General features: G+C 41.6%; 2 protein-coding genes across 6 annotated transcripts in view; one reads left to right on the plus strand and one right to left on the minus strand.

Moving 5' to 3' along the window:
* Positions 1 to 516: 516 nt before the first annotated feature.
* Positions 517 to 10,580, plus strand: paqr3a (progestin and adipoQ receptor family member IIIa). The gene is made up of 8 exons (XM_067519887.1): positions 517 to 693; positions 1,407 to 1,638; positions 2,875 to 3,037; positions 4,486 to 4,641; positions 7,597 to 7,794; positions 8,272 to 8,362; positions 8,485 to 8,650; positions 8,938 to 10,580. Exons 1-7 carry the CDS (start codon positions 633 to 635, stop codon positions 8,625 to 8,627), a joined length of 1,044 nt encoding a protein of 347 aa, XP_067375988.1. The 5' UTR covers positions 517 to 632; the 3' UTR covers positions 8,628 to 8,650; positions 8,938 to 10,580.
* Positions 10,581 to 10,818: 238 nt separating this feature from the next.
* The window catches only part of bmp2k (BMP2 inducible kinase), a 37,105-nt gene continuing 29,178 nt past the window's right edge, over positions 10,819 to 18,745 (minus strand). For all 5 annotated transcript variants that reach the window (XM_067519883.1, XM_067519884.1, XM_067519882.1 and 2 more), the window contains one exon: positions 10,819 to 13,409. In XM_067519883.1, the coding sequence (XP_067375984.1) occupies positions 11,980 to 13,409 (1,430 nt within the window). In that variant the 3' untranslated portion in view covers positions 10,819 to 11,979. The remainder of the gene's footprint in view (positions 13,410 to 18,745) is intronic.

Genomic DNA, 18,745 nt, shown 5'->3' on the forward strand with positions numbered 1-18,745 from the left:
AATCCTCACGAGTAAATGATAATGGGAAAATAAACCTAGCAGCACACAATGATTAATGTCTCAGAGTGACTTGTCTGAGACATGAGCACGCAGGCATCTTGTGCAGGTGTCTAAAAAATTATTAGTAAATGGATATAAATACTTTAGAAAGAAAACCAAACATTTTGGGAAAACAAATGCCAAACAAACACTAGACGTTTTGGGAACCTTTTTAAATTCGAAAAGTTCAACTTTGTTACACATACTGGAAATTGTTATTTTTACAAACCCGTGATTAATTTTAACTAATAATTAACAAACTCTTGAACTATTTCTCTTTTTCTGTCCTATTTATGAAAGGGAACCTTTTGGGCATCCGAAAAATGTAGTTTGGCCAAAAATGGAATTGTTAATGCCCTAAAGTGTAGTTCTATTTATTTATTTTTTAAAAAGGACCATTTACTGAGTGTTTTCAATATTTGTATATTATTTTATTGATGTTAGCTGACGGTCTCTTCTTTTTACTCAGGCGGCCCTCGGCCGCACTGACGGGGTCCATCACTGATGACGTCTCCGGTGGTTTGGAAGATGTTGGCCAAACTTGTTTGGACATAACGTTGTTTTTTGAAGATATTGGCAGCGTATGTTTGCAAATGCGCTGTGTGTATCATAAGCCCCAAAATGGCCCAGACTGCACATATACAAAATTAAAAGGTAAGTTCATTATGAATTGTCGGCGCCGAACGAGGCGGCATGTTAGCTAACGTTAGCCCTGTTCAGACTCGATCGAGCCGAACCGCTTTAAAAACTCGGGGGTTTTGAAAATAGATTTGGTTACCGACAATATTAATCATCCGATTAGACGTAACTTTAAATGGTTTCTACCGCAGGTGGTTTGTGGGTGCTATTTGGCTTATAATAATTTTAAAATCGGGAAATAGCTTTTATTACGGACGTCGCAGCGCTCGCCTGTAACGTTACCCTCCAGTGTAACGTGAGCATTGTTCCTCTAACGTCAGGGACTTTGGGCTTGAATTGGAGTCAGGTTTCAGTGTAGAGACTTGGCTTTTAATCACAGTGCTGTGGACGATCGCTCGTTGCTTGGATTAAATCAGGGCCAGATTGTCGGGTAACATGACAGCGTGGCGAACAAAAGCAAACATAGCGGCTCCTCCGATTTCTTTCAGACATCTACAGCTAATGTGAAGACAAATCAGTTTTCTATTTCCATTCTTCTATGTTCTACATTTGTTAGATTTAGCTTAAGTTTACCATTAAAGGTCCAGTCACGTTCAGTTGGTCTCTTGTTCCTGCTCTACACTGTAGCTGGTACAAACTACTCAGCCACAATATGTACTTTCAATGTCAAGATTTAGAGAATGGAAGATACAGTCTTAACCCGTGAAAACCTGAATATGACTTCTCAGCTTCAGGTCCGACTCAAGCAGGCTCCTCCGGACCAGCCATGCCGCCGAAGCTCCAGAAGAGTTCCCAGACTGCACACTACATCGAGCTGGGAGGTTATCAGTACTGGCCGGTGCTGGTGCCGCGGGGTATCAGACTGTACACCTACGAACAGATCCCACTGTTTCTGAGGGAGAACCCCTACATCACAGATGGATACAGAGCCTACCTGCCCTCTAGACTGTGCATCAAAAGGTGACAAGGGAAGAACAGAATCTGTCGGTGTTTTACAGGGTTTCAGCATTCAGACAGAAATATCCTCAGAATGACGGCTGCATAAATATAGGCATAATCACACGGGTTGGCCAGTTAGTCACAAATTAATTAGTCACAAATCTGTTCGAATACAGTTTATCCCCAAAGGACAAATTGCGTTAGCCACTTCTAAGGGAAGTAAGATTGTCAGAGTCAATTGTAGAGTTTGGCTCAGGACGATTTAATCAGTTGCCTGTTGTATATTTCATGCATTCTGAGACACTACTTTAACTGCAAACGTTGTTTAGAAAACAATATTTTGGCAACATCTTCTCCGGCAAGTAGACACTTGTCAAAAAATAGGTGGATCCCCACAATTCCTTTACAGGTGTAACTTCCCAGCGTCCTCCTTAATAATAGCCTGTGATAAAGTCAGCAGAGGTGTGTCAACCCGTTAGAGCAGCTTACTAGATTAAATGTAGAACAAGAGTCAAAGGATTGACCTTCTGCCTGCAGTGTTTCCCACATCTATAAATATACTTGCAGGAAATTTACTGCCCCAATTTGGCCAAGTCTTTTGTTTTTTTATTAATTTTACTGTTAAAGAAGACGCTGACATCCGCAATCCGTCCACTGTTTCTCCTTGTTCTGCTGTGCCTGCACGCTACTTATTTGCTACTTAAAATGTCAAATGGCAGCCCAGCAGTTAATTTATGATTTAAATTGATGACGGGACAAACTAAAGAAGCGTGTTGTCTGTCTCAAAGACGAGTCTATATGCGATCAGAGGTTCACTGTGTTCACTGAACTACCAGAGTGTCACTGTAGTCCCCCAAACTCTCAACACTGGGCGAGACCTCGGTACTAGTAAACCCCTCAGCTGATCTTACATCAGTTTCAGAATCTCACAGTTTAAATGTCTATAAATCAAACCTAATGTTAGTAGTTTTGATTTAGCACCTTCAGTAGACTGTTTGAAGCACAGAGCTGATGTGTTCCAAAGTCAGTAGGCTGGGAATATGTAAATAAATAGCTTACAGTCAATATTTGCATAATTTGCACGGAGTATGTTTGGAACCAATAAACTCAGAACACACACCTAGTTGCTTAACACCGCAAATATTATCAAATTCTGTAGGAAGCACTGGCAGGTTCATGCAACATGAAGATGTTTGAATTTAAAGATGATTTTCATTTCTGTCTGTGACTCTTTGTGTTAATAAACTCTCTGTGCAGCCTCTTCATTTTGTCCAATGAGACTGTGAATATCTGGAGCCATCTGTTGGGCTTCCTGCTCTTCTTCTGCCTCGGCGTCTACAACATGGCTTTAGTGCTGCCGGCCGTAGGTGCCTCCAGAGAGGATTACGTCATTTACTCCATTGGGCTCTTCTGCTTTCAGGTACAGCAGACAATTTTTCCACTTTATTTCGAAACATCATGTTGTTTTACCGTATCTGGGATGTAGCGATGCCAATACCAGTATCGGGTATCGAATCCGATGCTTTACCGCATTAACCTCAGCGGGTAGGCGGAGGTGGGAAAATGTCTGTGGTTAAGAACAATCGATGGAGATCTTCATCTAAAGTTCGGTTTGTTTCGCAGTTTGTCCTTCTGTTCTTTCCAGCCAGAGTTGTACTTTTTCTAAAACCCCGGTCACTGCAATGTTTGTTAAGACAGAGGAACAAGCAAGAACTTCTATTCTTGTGAGACTTGCAGCTTTATCTGCCGTAGAACATCCGCTGGTCGTGTGTGTGTGTGCGCTTTCAGACCCTCAGAGCCTAGAGATCTGTGACAGTGGCTGGAAGCAGGGTTTAAGTGTGAACTGTCCAGTCTTTGGAATTGTGTCCCCACTACTGTTTCCACCAGCAGCGTCTCTCATTAGCTTAACTGTACAGTGGACTGATGAGGGAAGTCATACTAGAAGCAAAACAGTGTAGTAGTGTCAACAGTACTTTGTATCAGCCAGTACTCAAATGTGTACTTGTCCATCCCTTTACCTCACAGGGCCTTGTATTGTATGGTGATACCATATATGTCACCATACGGGGGTCAGGATTCAATAAATTGTAATTTATTCCCATTTTTGTAATATCTAATTTCAGGAAAACTGTCATAGTATAAACACCATGATATGCATAAAACCTGAATAAATACAAGTTTACTTTTATAGAGTCAGAGCAGCAGAAAATCCCAACATCTCTCTAGTCGTCAGAGCCACTGTCTGCTACAAACAAACGTTTGCATGTGAAGTGTTAAATAATGTTTGATACTGGTGGGAAAAACACTGATACACCGAACAGCTCAAGAGCTTCGACCTGTTGGTTGCTGGTCAAAGCCGGAGGAACAGTACAGGACAACTGTGTGATTTTACCGTCAGGCTGTGGTGAATCCATGAATCCATCCACCATTAATAAATCGCTCTGTGTGACATATTCTGAAAGAGCACAGTCATGCTGCCTCACCTCCGAACTTGTATGAGCACTTTACGATTCATTTAAAAATGTATATAGAGACATGGACATGGCAGAGGCTCGGCCAGTGGCGTCACATCGTGCTGATCCTGAAACACCTTTCACTTTAAACTTTATTCGTTTGACCAATTTACAGTTACGGTTTTCAACTACTGTATCAATATATGTCCTGCAAATGTTGTTCATTGCTGGTTTTGAGAAATGGGAAAAATCTCCAAACAATCTCAACATATGCACAGACGATGAGTTTGACCTGACACCCACATCTTTTATCCTTGATCTGTGTGCGATGCATCTCTTTTTAGTAAATGGCTAAATTCTAAAGTGAATTAATCGCTAATGTTTTTCTTTCTGGCTTCCTTGTCTGGATCTTCAGCTCTGTATGCTGTGCTCAGTGGGTTACCACCTGTTCTGCTGCCATCGCTCGGAGAAGACCAGCCGCCGCTGGATGGCACTGGATTATGCAGGTGTCTCCATCGGCATCCTGGGCTGCTACGTCCCCGGAGTTTTCTACACCTTCTACTGTAATAACGTAAGTTCGTTTTCAGCCTGCAAGTTTGCTTCTCGTAGTTATCTTTTAATGTCTGCAGTCAGAGATGGGGGCTGCGTCTTGGACTTGAGTCGCACTTAAGCTGCTTACGTTGCACACGCGCACACACTTGCGACTTGACTTGATACTCGTCCTCAAAAAAATTGAGGACAGATGATCATTGCGTGGAGGCAGACTGGATGCAAAAGGAGGAACACATGAAATATGTTTGCCCATCTTCAAAAACAGCCTCCCTCCATGCAGATCACAGAATGTGTCCCATTGATTCCTTTAATTTCTAAAGTAAAATATGAGTGTATGTTGGAAAATTGATGTAGTTCCAAAGAATCCGCCTTGGCCAACTACAACAGTACAGTCCTGGTTTTACATTGGTGCAGTAATAGAATTAATATAATGGTACAAAGTGCAGTGAAGCAGCAAAGGCTAAAAGTTCTGGAGTAATTTTTTGAAAAGATGGGTTTTAAATACAGTTATAAGCAGCTAATCAATGCTGATACTGTATGTTAGTACAGAGCAGTGACGATGATGCAGCATGTGCTTTGAATTTCTTAATGCAGTGTTCTATGCAGTCCTGTCTGCAGTACAGGGGTCTTAAGGGTCTTAAGTTGAGTGTGTGGCTGATGAATTAGAAAACATTAGAAGACATGAGATGAAAAACTGTTGATTCTGTGTAGGGAACCGAGGCCTTGCAGCAGTTTCATAGTGAATAACTTTAACTTTAAAAACCAGGACTGGGCAAAAAAAAAAAAAAAATCCACATAGTAAGAGAGAGAAATACAATTAGGGGACAAGGGGTAAAGTTCTTCTGGCTGTAGGCAGCAGTAGCTGATGTCTGGCCAAAGTTCAGCTGAAATGTTATCATCTGCTTAAAGATCGGTGCAATTGATTGAAGTGGAATTTAATTAATTAATCACGTGACACAGCTGAGTTTTGTTTGAATAGTTTGATACAAGCACCAATACAATACAGTTTGTCTCTGGGGGGTGTGAAGGTTTTTTTTTTTTAATCTTTCCTTTATTTAGGCTTAATTGTTTCCAATGCAGTGATTCACAAATCTCATCAACCCATATTTCACTCACAATAGAACATAAACAACAGATATTTTACCATTTCATGGAAAATATGAGCTCATTTTGCATTTGATGGCAGCAAAACATCTCTAAAAAGCTGGAAGAGGGCGACGGTTACCATAGTGCAGCATCACCTCTTCTTTTAACATCTGGGACGTGAGGAGACTGGTTGCTGGAGTTTAGCAGAGGAATGTTGTCCCTTTTTCTCATGCAGGATTCTAGCTGCTCAACAGTTTGTATTCTATTGGGAATTAAATATAGATTGGTGGGATCTGTTTTTATTAATATTTTTGGAATTGTGGCTGTACACACAAATCACCCACATCATCCCTGAGCAAGGTTAAAGAGTTAATCCGTCACACCACTGATTTTACAACGAATCACTGAGAATTTCTGTGATTGCTGCTTGAGCAAACATTTTTGCAGCTGACGATTACAGCATCAACATTTAATAACTAGATTAGAATTTCAGTCAGAAACACTGATCGGAGGATAAGTGATGCTCAGTGATATAAATGTGTTTGGGTAGGTGAGGGTTTAAAACTCAGCTCAGATCCTTGAGGATCAGATATTCGAGCCTGTTACACACTCTGCACTTATAGATCGTGTAAATATGATTATGTGTGAGCGTCACCACACAGATCATCTAACTACAATCGTCCCTGGAGACTTTTTAGCACCACATGCTCGGCCTTTGAGAAGCCGTAATTGAATAAAGCTGAAGTGGAGCTCACCGTCTGGCTCTGCTGATTGACTCATTGTTCTGGTGAATAAGCAACACGACACCTTCGCTCGCTCGCTGCTTGGAAAACAGCCTCTGATGACACAAGCCAGTTTCAGTTCCTTATTCCAGCCGCCCACAAACCTGTTTTTTTTTCTTTCATCCTGTTTGCTGCTTTTTTCCTTTTTTTTTTTTCCTTTTTAACTCCTGAAGTGTTTGGCTGAGCTCCTCACTGTTCACTTTCCCCCGCATATTGGAAGCGCCGGGTTATTTTGCCCCAGAACGCAGCTGAAATCTGCTCCAGCTCAAACCAGATGGCTGCGTTCACGGAGCGGTCCGTCACTCCTGTTCCCCACCATATGACGTTCGCAAGTCTGGGAGCCGTCTCAGCAAAGGGTCCCCCTCCCTGTCCTTGCCAAGACTGGGGCTCCGCTTCTGGGTGGCTCCACTCCTGTGGCAAGCCAAGTCCCCGAAGGAAAACCGAGTTTTATATTTAGCCAGTCAAACTCTTCAGTGTTTGAGAAATGCAGATTTGGAGCAGAGAACATGGTGTCTGTCAGGAGGAGAGCTTAAGAAATTTGGCTGGAGCCGAGTGGGGCCTTGTTCCTGGTGCAAATTTATGCACTGTGAAATTCAGCAGGACTCGTCACATGAGGACGTGTGACTGGACGGAGGCCTACATCCACACAAACGGACAGAAGGGAATGAGATGATGGCGTCCAGACTTTACACGCTTCCTTAAAGAAGTTTGAAATATCTCACTGTGTGTTTGCTTTATAGTTCTGATAAAATGACAAAGTAAGAAGAACTTCACAAATCAAACAGACAGGACTTCATTTTCAAAATGGCACTGGAATGATGACAGTCTCTTAAGTTATTATGAGTTATTATAATTATTCATTTTACAACAAGAGTTTTTCAATGAATGATCGTGAATTTCTGTCGAACACTGAATGGGTTCATTTGAGCACTAACTGTACGCTGATATCCATCACACACATGCATGTCAGGTTAACTGGTGACTGTTTGCAAATGTCTCAAATGTTGGATTTTGACAAATGTGTTTTGAGTGTTATTTCCTGTTAAAACGTTTAATTAAACCCAACAGAAAAGCCAGTGATAGTTGACCTTCCTCTGCCCCCGCAGTACTGGCGGCAGGTGTACCTGCTGACGGTCCTCGCCATGATCCTGGCCGTCTTCTTCGCTCAGATCCACCCTCATTACCTCAGCAAGCAGTGGAAGCAGCTGCGCTCGCTCATCTTTTGCTCGGTGGCCGGGTACGGCCTCATCCCCACGGTCCACTGGGTCTGCATCACGGGAGGCTTCTCGTCTGAGCTGGTCCAGGTCAGAACGCTCACCGCTGTCACCAAGAGCAGAAATTCAGCTGCTTCGACATGTTGGTTTATCTGAAAGTCGAACCAGCCGCTCTGAGAGAATGAAGAGGGTTTATTCAGAATCTGCTGGTAGATGCTGGTACTGCATGTAGCTCAGTAGCACCTGACTAATACAGTGTGTGCAGGGCTGATGTTATACTTTATTCATTCAAACTAATTATCTATATTTCACTTTAATGTTTAAGCCTGGACGAGTAACTTTGGTTTTATTTAGAATTTGCAGTAAGTTTGTATGTGATAGTAAAGTTCCGCGTCCAGCTGTTGAATATTCTGCTGAAGTCTTCACCGTCTGAGCTGTTCGATAGTGTCAATAACCAGCACGTGGGCCAGTTCTGAACGTGCTCATCGGTCTTGAATGAAAGATTGAGCTGAAACTTTTGACTTTTTTCACAAAGACTTGTGGTAAATGTGTCTCTCTTGCCTTCAGGGTTTTGTTCCTCGTGTCCTGGGGATGTACTTCATTGCTGCATTAGCTCTAATTATCTATGTCTCAAAGGTTCCAGAACGCTACTTCCCAGGTGAGACTGCGTTTGGATTTCCAGTGTTTTCCGTCACTGCTCTCCATTCTGAACATAAAGGGAATAAAATCGGTAAATATCAGGAGAAAGGTTTGACGTCTTCCTCTGTGATGTTGATGCAGGTCAGCTGAACTACCTGGGCTCCAGTCACCAGGTGTGGCACATGCTGCTGGTGCTGATGTTTTACTGGTGGCACCAGTCGTCGGGCTTCATCATGGCGTACAGACACAGCCAGCCCTGCCCTGAAGCTCCTCATCACGCATAGGAGGCTGCTGCTGGTTTTAAACGGTAACAGCAGCTCCACCATCCTCCACCTGGACATTTCGTTTTTGTCATTAGTCTCACTTTGTCTACATATCTTTTTTTTTTTTCTTGTATTCTCTGTGTCAAACGGGGATTTTTTAAAATAAGTTAATTTTGTGTAGTTTTACATTTAGAGTTAAGAAATTCAGCACATTCACCTTCTACAGCAGCAGAATTTAATGGTTAATTGGTTACGATGAGGCATTTTATTTTTCATCAATGTGCTGATACTAAACCTCTCTCTCGCTGAAATCGCCTTTATCCTCTCGCAGCGTGTTCGGTGTCACCACAGATGGACACGTTCTTACCTGCGAGTGTCTTCAGTTCAGCCTCACCTGTGACGGAGGAAGTGATGGAACTCAACTCCAGGACGTGAGGTGATTGTTGAGTTCGCAGGTTTTCGGTGTCCCGGGGGACTGTGGCTGAAATTACTTTCACCAGATTGTCCCCAACAAAAACACCGAAACTTCAGAGATTGAGGCTTTTGACATCAAATTTACATAGATTTAAAGTCTGTTTTCTGTAAACGTCACGAAGCAGCAGTATTCAAACTATCTCCCACATGTCTGGAAGTGCCTGTAAATAAAGCCTCATGTAGCTCCTGACTTACAAAACGTTAAGCTCCCAGAAAAGTTTCCAGCTTCAAGCAGAGGGCATCCACCCCCCACCCCACAACCCCCAACACAGACCTTCAGTGATTTCAAAAATGAACTTGTTCTTAATTACAGCCTTTAGCCTTCTTTTAGCAAATGTCCTTGATTTAAAAAAAGAAAATGTTTTAATTACGTTTTGCTAAAAACAAAGGTGGAATTGAGCAAACTTGCAGGTTGTTGAAAGGTTAAATGTTTGACGGATACTGACTTGATGCGTTTACATTTCTGCTGGATTTTTCTTTATAAAATCAGTGTGTAGCTGCCTCGTGGTAAAACTGTATCATGGAAAAAAGCAAAAACCCACCAGTGTCTTTAGTTACAACTAATGGATTAGATAAGATTGTGTTTTCTAATGTTTCTACTAAGGCAGAATGTTCTAGTCCCAGGATGGTAAAATGTTCCATTTACAGGACTGGTGCACTGCAGACCTGAAAGCACCAGATAATCCAGAACTGAATGTTTGTTTTCTGTGAAATCTGGTGTTGGAGCCTCTGTGTTCAAATTGACATTTATATCAGAGCTGCACAGACGTTTTTAGGGGAAAAATCTCAATGTTCCCTCCTAAATACTTTAGTGCAGGTTTTTAATTTTAAACAGTATTTTTACTGAAACATTTTTTCAGTTCAGCTTCTAGCGAGACGTTTAGGCCTTAGAACTGTCGCTGAGACGTAAAGCTGACAGTGCATTATTTACTAGTTACTGCAACAAGAAGGAGAAGTTAGACGCACGATTGCTGCACTGAAATCAACTGACCTGTTATGATTCTACTAAAATTAATTTTAAGTTCGGAGACAGTTTTTCCATTCATCAGCGTATGTTGTGTATCTTGTCTACACTGTGCAGCCCTGGTATCTACTAAGAATTTTTTTGTAAGTATTTTTGTCAGTTATTTTTCTTTTAAGATGTAATAATTCATTTAGGGTGATGTGCAATGCTAATGGTATTTTAGTGGCTTTGTTCCAAAATGCACATCCACATCAGAGAGACTAAACAGTAAATGCTGTAAATGTTTCAAAGTTTAAACATGTGTCAGAATAGAATTGTCTCCAATGAAACGGTGGGTGTTTAATTTTGAAACGAGTCATTTTTTGTCTTTAATAGGTTTTAGACCACAACATGTTCCATAGCTTCTTTTTGTTCTATATTTAAATTATAAAAGTGCTCTGTTTCTCTGAAAACTTTTGTAGCAGTGGAAATTTTTATACATGAGCAATCAAACGGCTGAACTTGACTCTAAATAAAATAAACCTTGTTCTGTTTAACTGCTTGGGTTTTTTTTAAACTTAATACTGCAAACAGCATCCACCTGAGATGAAGCTTTTTTTATTGCATCAAACAGAAGTAAAAGCATGAGAAACACAAGATTTACCCTGGTGAATAAAAAAAGTTGGAAAGTACTTGTATCAATTGGTTCCAGTGGGGAAAAAACACAGCAACTTGTACATTTAATTCAAACAAATGTGCCAGTGGTTGTAAAGCAAGTGCAGTTTTTAAGGCCGCTGAGTCAGCACAAAGGGAAAGAGTTTGTGAAAAGTGCATTTTATGAAGAAACAGCCCAGATTTGTTTCTGTCTTAAATGGGTTGTGTTAAAAGTCCAGTGATGACACATCCCAGTAAATCAGGTAGTTGTTTTTAGGTACCTCCAAACGAAGCACGGCCAGAGCACGTCACGCTAAGCTACAGGGAGCAGCCCCTGGGTGTGAGCAGATGTGACAGCCAGATTCAGCGTAGGAACCAAACGGCTTGGAATGAACGCTACAGAGCAGGGAAAGCGGGGACTTTTAGTCTTTATGGCCATTTCCCGACAAAGCATGTAGAATAGGACCAGCTATAAACCATTCCCATTTATTCTCAACAAGCATAAATCATTTCGCATCACAGAGATGTGACGTTGAGAAAATAGCATCACAGCTCGCAGAGTTCTCAAACCACAAAACCCCAGACTAGCGAGCAAATGTGGCTTTGTATTTTATTTTTTTCCTTTTCTCAAACAGTGTGATGAATTGTAACTTCATTAAAAAAAAAGATACTTACAAGTTTACAGCTTTAAAAAAATGCTAAGAGCCTAAATTTAAAACAGTCTACTGCCACACCCAACTTTCCCTTCTAGTTTTTCCAAAGGCGACGCCACAGAAATGACTACCGTGAAGTTACAGTGTGCATAGAGAAAGATCTAATAAGGACAAGAAAAAAGTGGTTAAGGTCAACTCCCAAACAATTCCGACACCAAAGGCCAACGCGAGCCGATTGCGTCTTGGTTTACGAGGTACTGTGCAGCAAGGCAGAGCCAAGCTCGGGTAAGGCTTCATGGTGCTAAACACATTGGTAGATCAGAAGGCAGGACACAAAGAGCTTTGAGGCGAGTCAAGCAGTCACACGTTAAGCTTCAAATCACAGTTAAAAGTTTTGAGTGGGTTGTTCGGTCCAGTTCCGACAGGTTTCTAAATGTTACTATGCAGCATAAAAGGCTTCTCAGCAAATGAGTACAGCTGAAAGATATGTGGAACCATCGCTCACGCCACAGGATTTGGGTTTTGTTACACAAAGTGAGAAATCTTCCTAAAAAAAAAAAAAAAGAAGCCAAAGTTCCAGGATTGTGGAAAACTGATCCCCACACCTAAAAGCTTTTAGGGGTCATTGAGTGGGAAGACGCACGCAAAGTCACTGCTTCGAGGGAAAAGGTGCCGCTCCAAACGGGTCGAGCTCCACCTGCTGTGAGGGTGGCTGCTGCTGAGGTCCACTGTGGATGACCAGTTCTGTAAAGGGCACCGCCCCAAAATCATCCATGATTCTGCTTTCTCCAAGAGCACCGTGCAGAGAACCCGTCCAAGACTTGCCATTGGTTGTGCCCATGTCGCTTTTACTTTCACAAAGGCCTTGATACTGGCCGTGCCGGCTGCCGTCCTGAGGATGGAAAGGTCTGGCCCCGAAGGGGTCTAGAAGGGCTTCATCTACTGGCAGAGATGCTGCTTTGTCTTTCCCTTCAGACATGGTTATATCGACACTGATGTTCTCTTTAGAGTCAGAGGCACTAAGGAACTCATTGCTGCTCTGAGAGTCTCTCCGGCCGACCTTCTTGTGTCTGCGGACTCGCTCAGGCGTGCGGTAAGTTTGCTTGTTGGTTTTGCGGCCTCCGGTCGGTGTACTGTGGTGCCTTTTGCCATTGCTGCCGCCTGCGGTGGGCTCTTGCTTGGTTTTTCTGTGGCGTGACGACAGCTTCTGGAGGCTGCGTTGTTTCAGCCTCTGTTGCTGAGGGCTGGCCGACTCCTCGAAAGAATGCCGGAAGATATCTTCTGCGCTTCTGGATGTGGTGGGAGGTGGTGCGGTAGGACCAGGCTGGAAGGGAGAGAAACCGAAAATGTCAATGTCCCCTGGAGAAACAGGTGGAGTTTGGCCCATGTGAATATCGCTGCCGCTCTTGCTCGACTTGGAGAGGTTCCGGTTGAATGGGGCTTTGGTAAAAACATCAAACTCCTCTGTGGTTGGCTGCTCGTGGCTTAGCTGCCTGAAAGGTGCTTTAGCAAAGATGTCGGAGCTCTCTGAAGGTCCAACAGGTGAGACTTCTCCAAGAAAGGGAACAGCACCAAAAGCATCCACAGTGTTCACAGGTGGAGCAGCTCTCGCTCCACCGGGCGACTCAGGAGAAGTGACGAGAGTCCTGCCAGAATCTCCTCGAGGGCCCCTCCTGGTAGCAGCAGAAGCTGCTTTGCCAGCCATTGCTTTTTTCGAGCGGCTCTTGCCTCTGCTGGGATCATAGTCTGAGTCGGAACTGTGCTTGTCTTCATCCTCCTCAGCCTCTTCTTCGGAGTCCATCAGCAGAGGCCTCTGTCCTAAATTCTCCGGCTCTGTGTCATCGCCATGTTCACTGTTGAGGGCTTCGTCCTCTTCTGGCTCTTCCTCCTCGCTACTTTTTGGCGAAGACGGGTCAGACTCGAAGTCACTGTCGGACTCTTCGACTGGTCTGTTGCTCTTTCTGCTTGGTTTGGGCTCCTTGGTGACTGTCGGCACCTCCAGATCATCTGCGATGGTTAAAACAGGCCTAGGAACAGCGACTTCCTCAATTGTTTGGTCAGTCTTGATCACACTGGTACCTGCAGGAACAAGACAAATATAAATGTATATTTTGCATATTCTCAATGTGCATTTCAAGTTATGCCCTCAGACCTTCAATACGTTTTCACATACGATCAAAGTTTTAAATAAGATGAATTTCAACAGGAAGTAAAACTGTTCATTTCTTAACACCAACTCTTTGACCTATAATCGTGGCACTGCTCACATCAGGATTACTTGGCTTACATTTGGATTTCCATAAGTCTATAAATACAAATCCCAACAGTTTGCCTAAGCAGAGGGAGCAACAACCCAATATGGTCTAAAAGCTGCTCTGACTTCTCTACTCGGATCCTGTGGTAAGAAGAGGAGGCTTAGAGGTTGAAGAAATCCCACCCAGCTTTTCAAGATTCACCAAATTACTTAAAGAAAATCTGAGAGGAAAAGCTTTAGGATGTCATTGTCTTCAGACTTGAAAATCAAGGCCTTTCTCCAATTACCACTGTCTACATTTCAAATTTGTGCCTCGTGTAAATTTATTTCCAAGAGATTTGCATAATGGCAACTTTGAAATTAGCCTAATTAGCAAGTGGACAGTCTCCAATTATATTGAAAATAAATTTTGCCATACACAATGAGCCAATTTATTGTTCCCTATTATATTAGAAAGCAGAGAAAGGACCCCCTGCTGTGTACACAAATAACGTCTTCAACCGTCCAAACTGGCAGGACGTGATGACAGATTAGCCAAAAGTTTGTTGTTGAACAAGGCCGCTATAAAAGAAAGTCTCTGGAATGGAAAAAAAAAAAAAAAAAAAAAAAAGCAGGAAACACAAGGTGCTCTGCATCTGTTCACGCCAGCAAAGCAGTACCAGATTATAACTTGTAATCACGCTCACCTCTCGCAGCCAGACAATCTCCCTAAACTTCAGACAGACAGATTTTCTGGTGAAGCTGAAGGATTAAACACAGCGGCTGATCTCATGAAGATACAGATAAGTGGTGAAAACATGCATCCGATTTGTTCTCGTCTGATGAAAACCGTCTTACAGAATCATGCAGCAACTTTACTAAACTCAGGCTGATGTCAGGTCATACTGAGTGACTCTGAGCCAACGGGTTACTGAAAGTGTGCTACAGCAGCTTCATTAGCAAAATTACAGACTAGTGAACATGTTGGAGGAGCAAAACAAAACCGAAGGTCAGAACAGTTAATTACACTTTGATAACGGTTTGAGCAGAAAGTCTAATCTGTGTGAAATCCAAGAAAGATCAGAAACACAAAACAATGATAAACACAGCCCCTAAATTAAAGGCCCCGTTGGCTGAATTCATCTTTTTTCCTCTTTGTCTGGGAATTTGTCATTTAATAAATCATGTAATTTTTCTCATCAAATCCTCCCTGAGGGAAAAATCTTTTTGACGAAAACCGTTGCTTTCTTCACCTTAAACTCTGCTTTTAAAACCTAATGCTTAACATTTTCTCCTTTTGGCTTTTAAAAAAAATCACTTGGAACTGAAAAGCACCTCTTTCCACACTGTTAGAAAAACAGCCAAAATGGGAATCTGCAAAGATCTAAAAGACCCAAGTTTGTTAAATATGGAAAAATAAATACACTTGAAACTGGAATTTATACTAAGTCCCCGTCTTGTTTAGGCCTGAAGCAGTAACTGATAATAATTCTGTTAACCAGCCTTAACTAAAGGCACATTTTCAGTGTAAAGGCTGTTTAACAGTAATCAGCGTTTTAGACGGAAACTAAAAAAACAAAAACAAATATTCACTCTAGTGATTTGTCTGTCGTCTAAAGTGCAGTTACATTTAAAATGTGAGACTGATTTTATTACATGAGTTATGCAAACGCACAACTGAAAGGACAGTTAGACAGAAAGGAACAATGAGGTACAATTTACTTTGGGAATTTTCATGATCATATTTTTATCCAACCGAAAACCAAAAATAAATGGACTCTACTCACAGTTGATGTTTGCCAGTCTGCAGTTTCCACGAGCCAGAGGCACAGCTGCACTGGGTGACATGTTGCTTTATTCTTAATTTGACTTTTCTTACTCTGAGTCGCCACAATTCCTCCGTCGTGTAGTTTGGAATGTAGAGAGGTGTCGCCGAGTGGAGCTGGGCTTCTGGCTGATGGGTTTTTTTTTTTTGGTAGCACAGATAAACAAGCTATTCAAGGCTGCAGAGAGACATTACTCATGTGTAGATGCAATTTATTGCTGGTTTTTTGCAAATTAATAATCTTGCAACTGTCCCCATACAACATTATCCTTTAAGGTCATGAAAGTTCTCATTCAAAGGTCAGGGCTCACTTAAAGACAGCCAGGTTACCATCAGGAACATCTTGCTCTTTGTGTGGTGGTGGAGAGACTCTAAACTTCCCAATATTTTAAAGAGCTAAAAGAAAAAGGGAACCAAAGTGTGTTTTTTTTTATTTTTTATTTCTCAGTAACATTCTTTAAAGAAATACATTCACACTCACAATATGATACATACCTTTACATAGTCTGCAAAAACAAGATATGTATAAGACAACTTATTGATCTAAAGGTTCCTGCAGGACAGCTGCTGATATTTAATACAACTAAAATATGTTATGAAGACTCTTAACATTTCGACACTTCCTATTAAAATAAACGTTCTAATGATTGGATCTGGGGCCACTAACGCCTCAGCGTAACATAAAGCTCACAAAAAAAAAAAAAGCTTCATTAGGGGGAAAGCATGTCCCAAAACAGAGGGACCCAAACCCAGTAAACCTGCAAATGTAAACAATATATAACAACATATGTCTATGTTGGTTTGTGTGTTTAACCCCGAAGGTCCTGATGATTCATGTTTCTTTGCACTTTGACAAAAAGGAAAGTAAAGTGCGGTTAATGGCTCTGGTTGTCCCTTTAGTTTTTGGCTTTGATGGTTCAACTGTCAAATCTAGAAAATCCATCCACCATTACACATGAACAAGATGTTTCTGAGTATGGCTGTCTTACTAAATGAAAAACAAAATAATACAAAGCAAAAAAAAAAAAAAAAAAACTCAAGTGAAATGATGCTGTTTTGTTTTCTTTCTTGTGCAAAGGCCCAATAAAAGCAGGTAGTGGTAGAAACATGAGGTGGAACAGAAGCATCAGGCAGCATTTACCCTAAGTGGAAAACTTACCTGAAGCTAAGTATGTATTTACACTAATGTCTATGAGTGACGTGGGGGGGGGGAGGGGGTCTCACTTGCTGCTCTAAGGCGGAATAGCAGCAGCACAGTGAGCCATTAACAAACATACAGCCCTTTAGGATTGTATGGATCAGGTTTTAAATGTTCACCACTTTCACAGACTTCAGCACACACTCATCCACCTTCCTCATTTCCTCGACAGAATGTACCAGCAGCTAGTTATGTCCAACGCAAGAAAGGAAATCTAGTTAGAGTACCATGATACATAAAAGTCCTATGAAACTGATTTACACTGTGTCACAATCACTCACCTAACATCAGGTACTAGTACTACACGAGTAGTAATATGTCAGCTGGTTTCCTGAAAGGTTTAAAAAAAAAAAAAAAAAAAAACTTATGCTGAATTTCAGGTCTTTGTTTTTATTCTTGGGGCTCTACAGTCCTACGTCTTCCCCTCAGTATAAAACAGGTCCTTACGTGATTATTACAGCCTCTTTAGGGAGTTTAGTTTCCCTCCAATAAACTGAGAGGATGCAATAAGATGCATCCTCCAAACATTTAATACAAGAAGGTGCCAAATTGCACTTGGCATCTAGAAATGGAAACCTAAGACACCTAACGTTTGTGAAAAGAAAAATGTAGTATTCTATGGAAAAAAGGTAATAAAAGCTGATTCAAGCTGGTTGACAGTTTTGTAAAAGCCACTATGTGGAAATACTGTGATTCCATTAACTGTACTTTCTTATTACAGCCGTGTAATATTTGGTGTGTATTACTGCCTGAAACAGCCACTTGGCCAAAGTAAGAACTCCTACAATTCTAACCATGACATTTCTCAGAGGCAGAGCTGTTCTGCAGCTGCATGTAAAGCCACAGTGACTACTTCTGTCCAGAGGCCTCTATTCACAGGTGAACTGCAAGTGACAGCAGAAATAAATCCAATTACCTGAAGATATATATCCTACAAGCTCTGGCAACAGTATTGGTGCATCATTGAACAGAAATGTCCAACAAATCGGAAATCTGGTCTCTACTTTCACCTCCGTCTATTGTTGGTCTGATCTGCCTTTACTTTTGCCCAACTGAGAGGCCCACACTGACTGATGACATTAAGAAGGTGTCCTGCAGACGGTAGCACGGGAAAAAGGTGCAATGGATGGAGATGAATGTAAAGCTCTTGTTACAGCAACTCTGCCTCTCAGAAAGTGAAGGTTTGGAAAGTAGCTAAAAGTGTCTTTGCACACTTCAAGTTTGGATCCTAAACTTCAATAGCCAACTGACTCACTGTGATGGCACAAACACAGGAAGCTTTGAGGCTGATCAAAAATTTGTTGCAAATTTTTTTCATGCCAGCCTGTAGGAATGACGCCTGTTAATTCGACCTGTTTCTTAAATTCAGTACGAAACAAGTCCCTTCAATGTGTTTAAATTCTCATCCAATTTTAACCCAAATGGAATTTTATACACATCAAGTGACAAGACAATAAAATATTTCCACACGAACATTCAAGTGCTAAGGGGGGTTCTATCGCATCATTATGTTGTCATCATACTCTACTCTAAGCTGTAGCCACTGGACTTGCATTAAGCCTGCATGTTTCAAGGACATGAGATGAACTTATTGTTTAAAAAAAAAAAAAAAAAAATCTACCTTCACTCTTCTCTAGAAAATGTTTTAGCGTTGATTCTTAAATATACTCTGAATTACAAACAGCATTTCTAAACGGCCTATCAAATCAGGAACCAATTCACATTTAAGGAGCAGGAAGAGAGCAGAGGCACAAAAAGCTTATTGCTGCCACCGATGTAAGGTATGTAGAATATTAATACTAAAATTTTATATTCACATTAGTGAGGATTGGTCTGCGTCAGGGTAAACTTAATACAACTTGACTGGTTAGTTAAGCCAAATCGACATATTATCAGGTCATGTCAGAGTGGAAGTTCATGTCGTCCTCCACGATAAGTGCACGTGAGAACATTTGAGGCTTCGTCCTGGTAATATACTTCAAATTGCAGTTTTAATGGCCTTAGAATTGTTTTCATGTAAACAAATGACAACATGCCACAGCTTGGAAAGTTCAAGTTTTTTTGTTTCTAAAAACTCCAGTTGGAGTCGTCTGTACCAGGGCTGAGCGATGTTCGGGCTAGTTCGGTATTCAACAAACTTTGTGGATCTGTGAGCTGAA

This window comes from Channa argus, chromosome 11 (assembly GCF_033026475.1).
Source record: "Channa argus isolate prfri chromosome 11, Channa argus male v1.0, whole genome shotgun sequence".
Taxonomy (NCBI): Eukaryota; Metazoa; Chordata; class Actinopteri; order Anabantiformes; family Channidae; genus Channa; species Channa argus.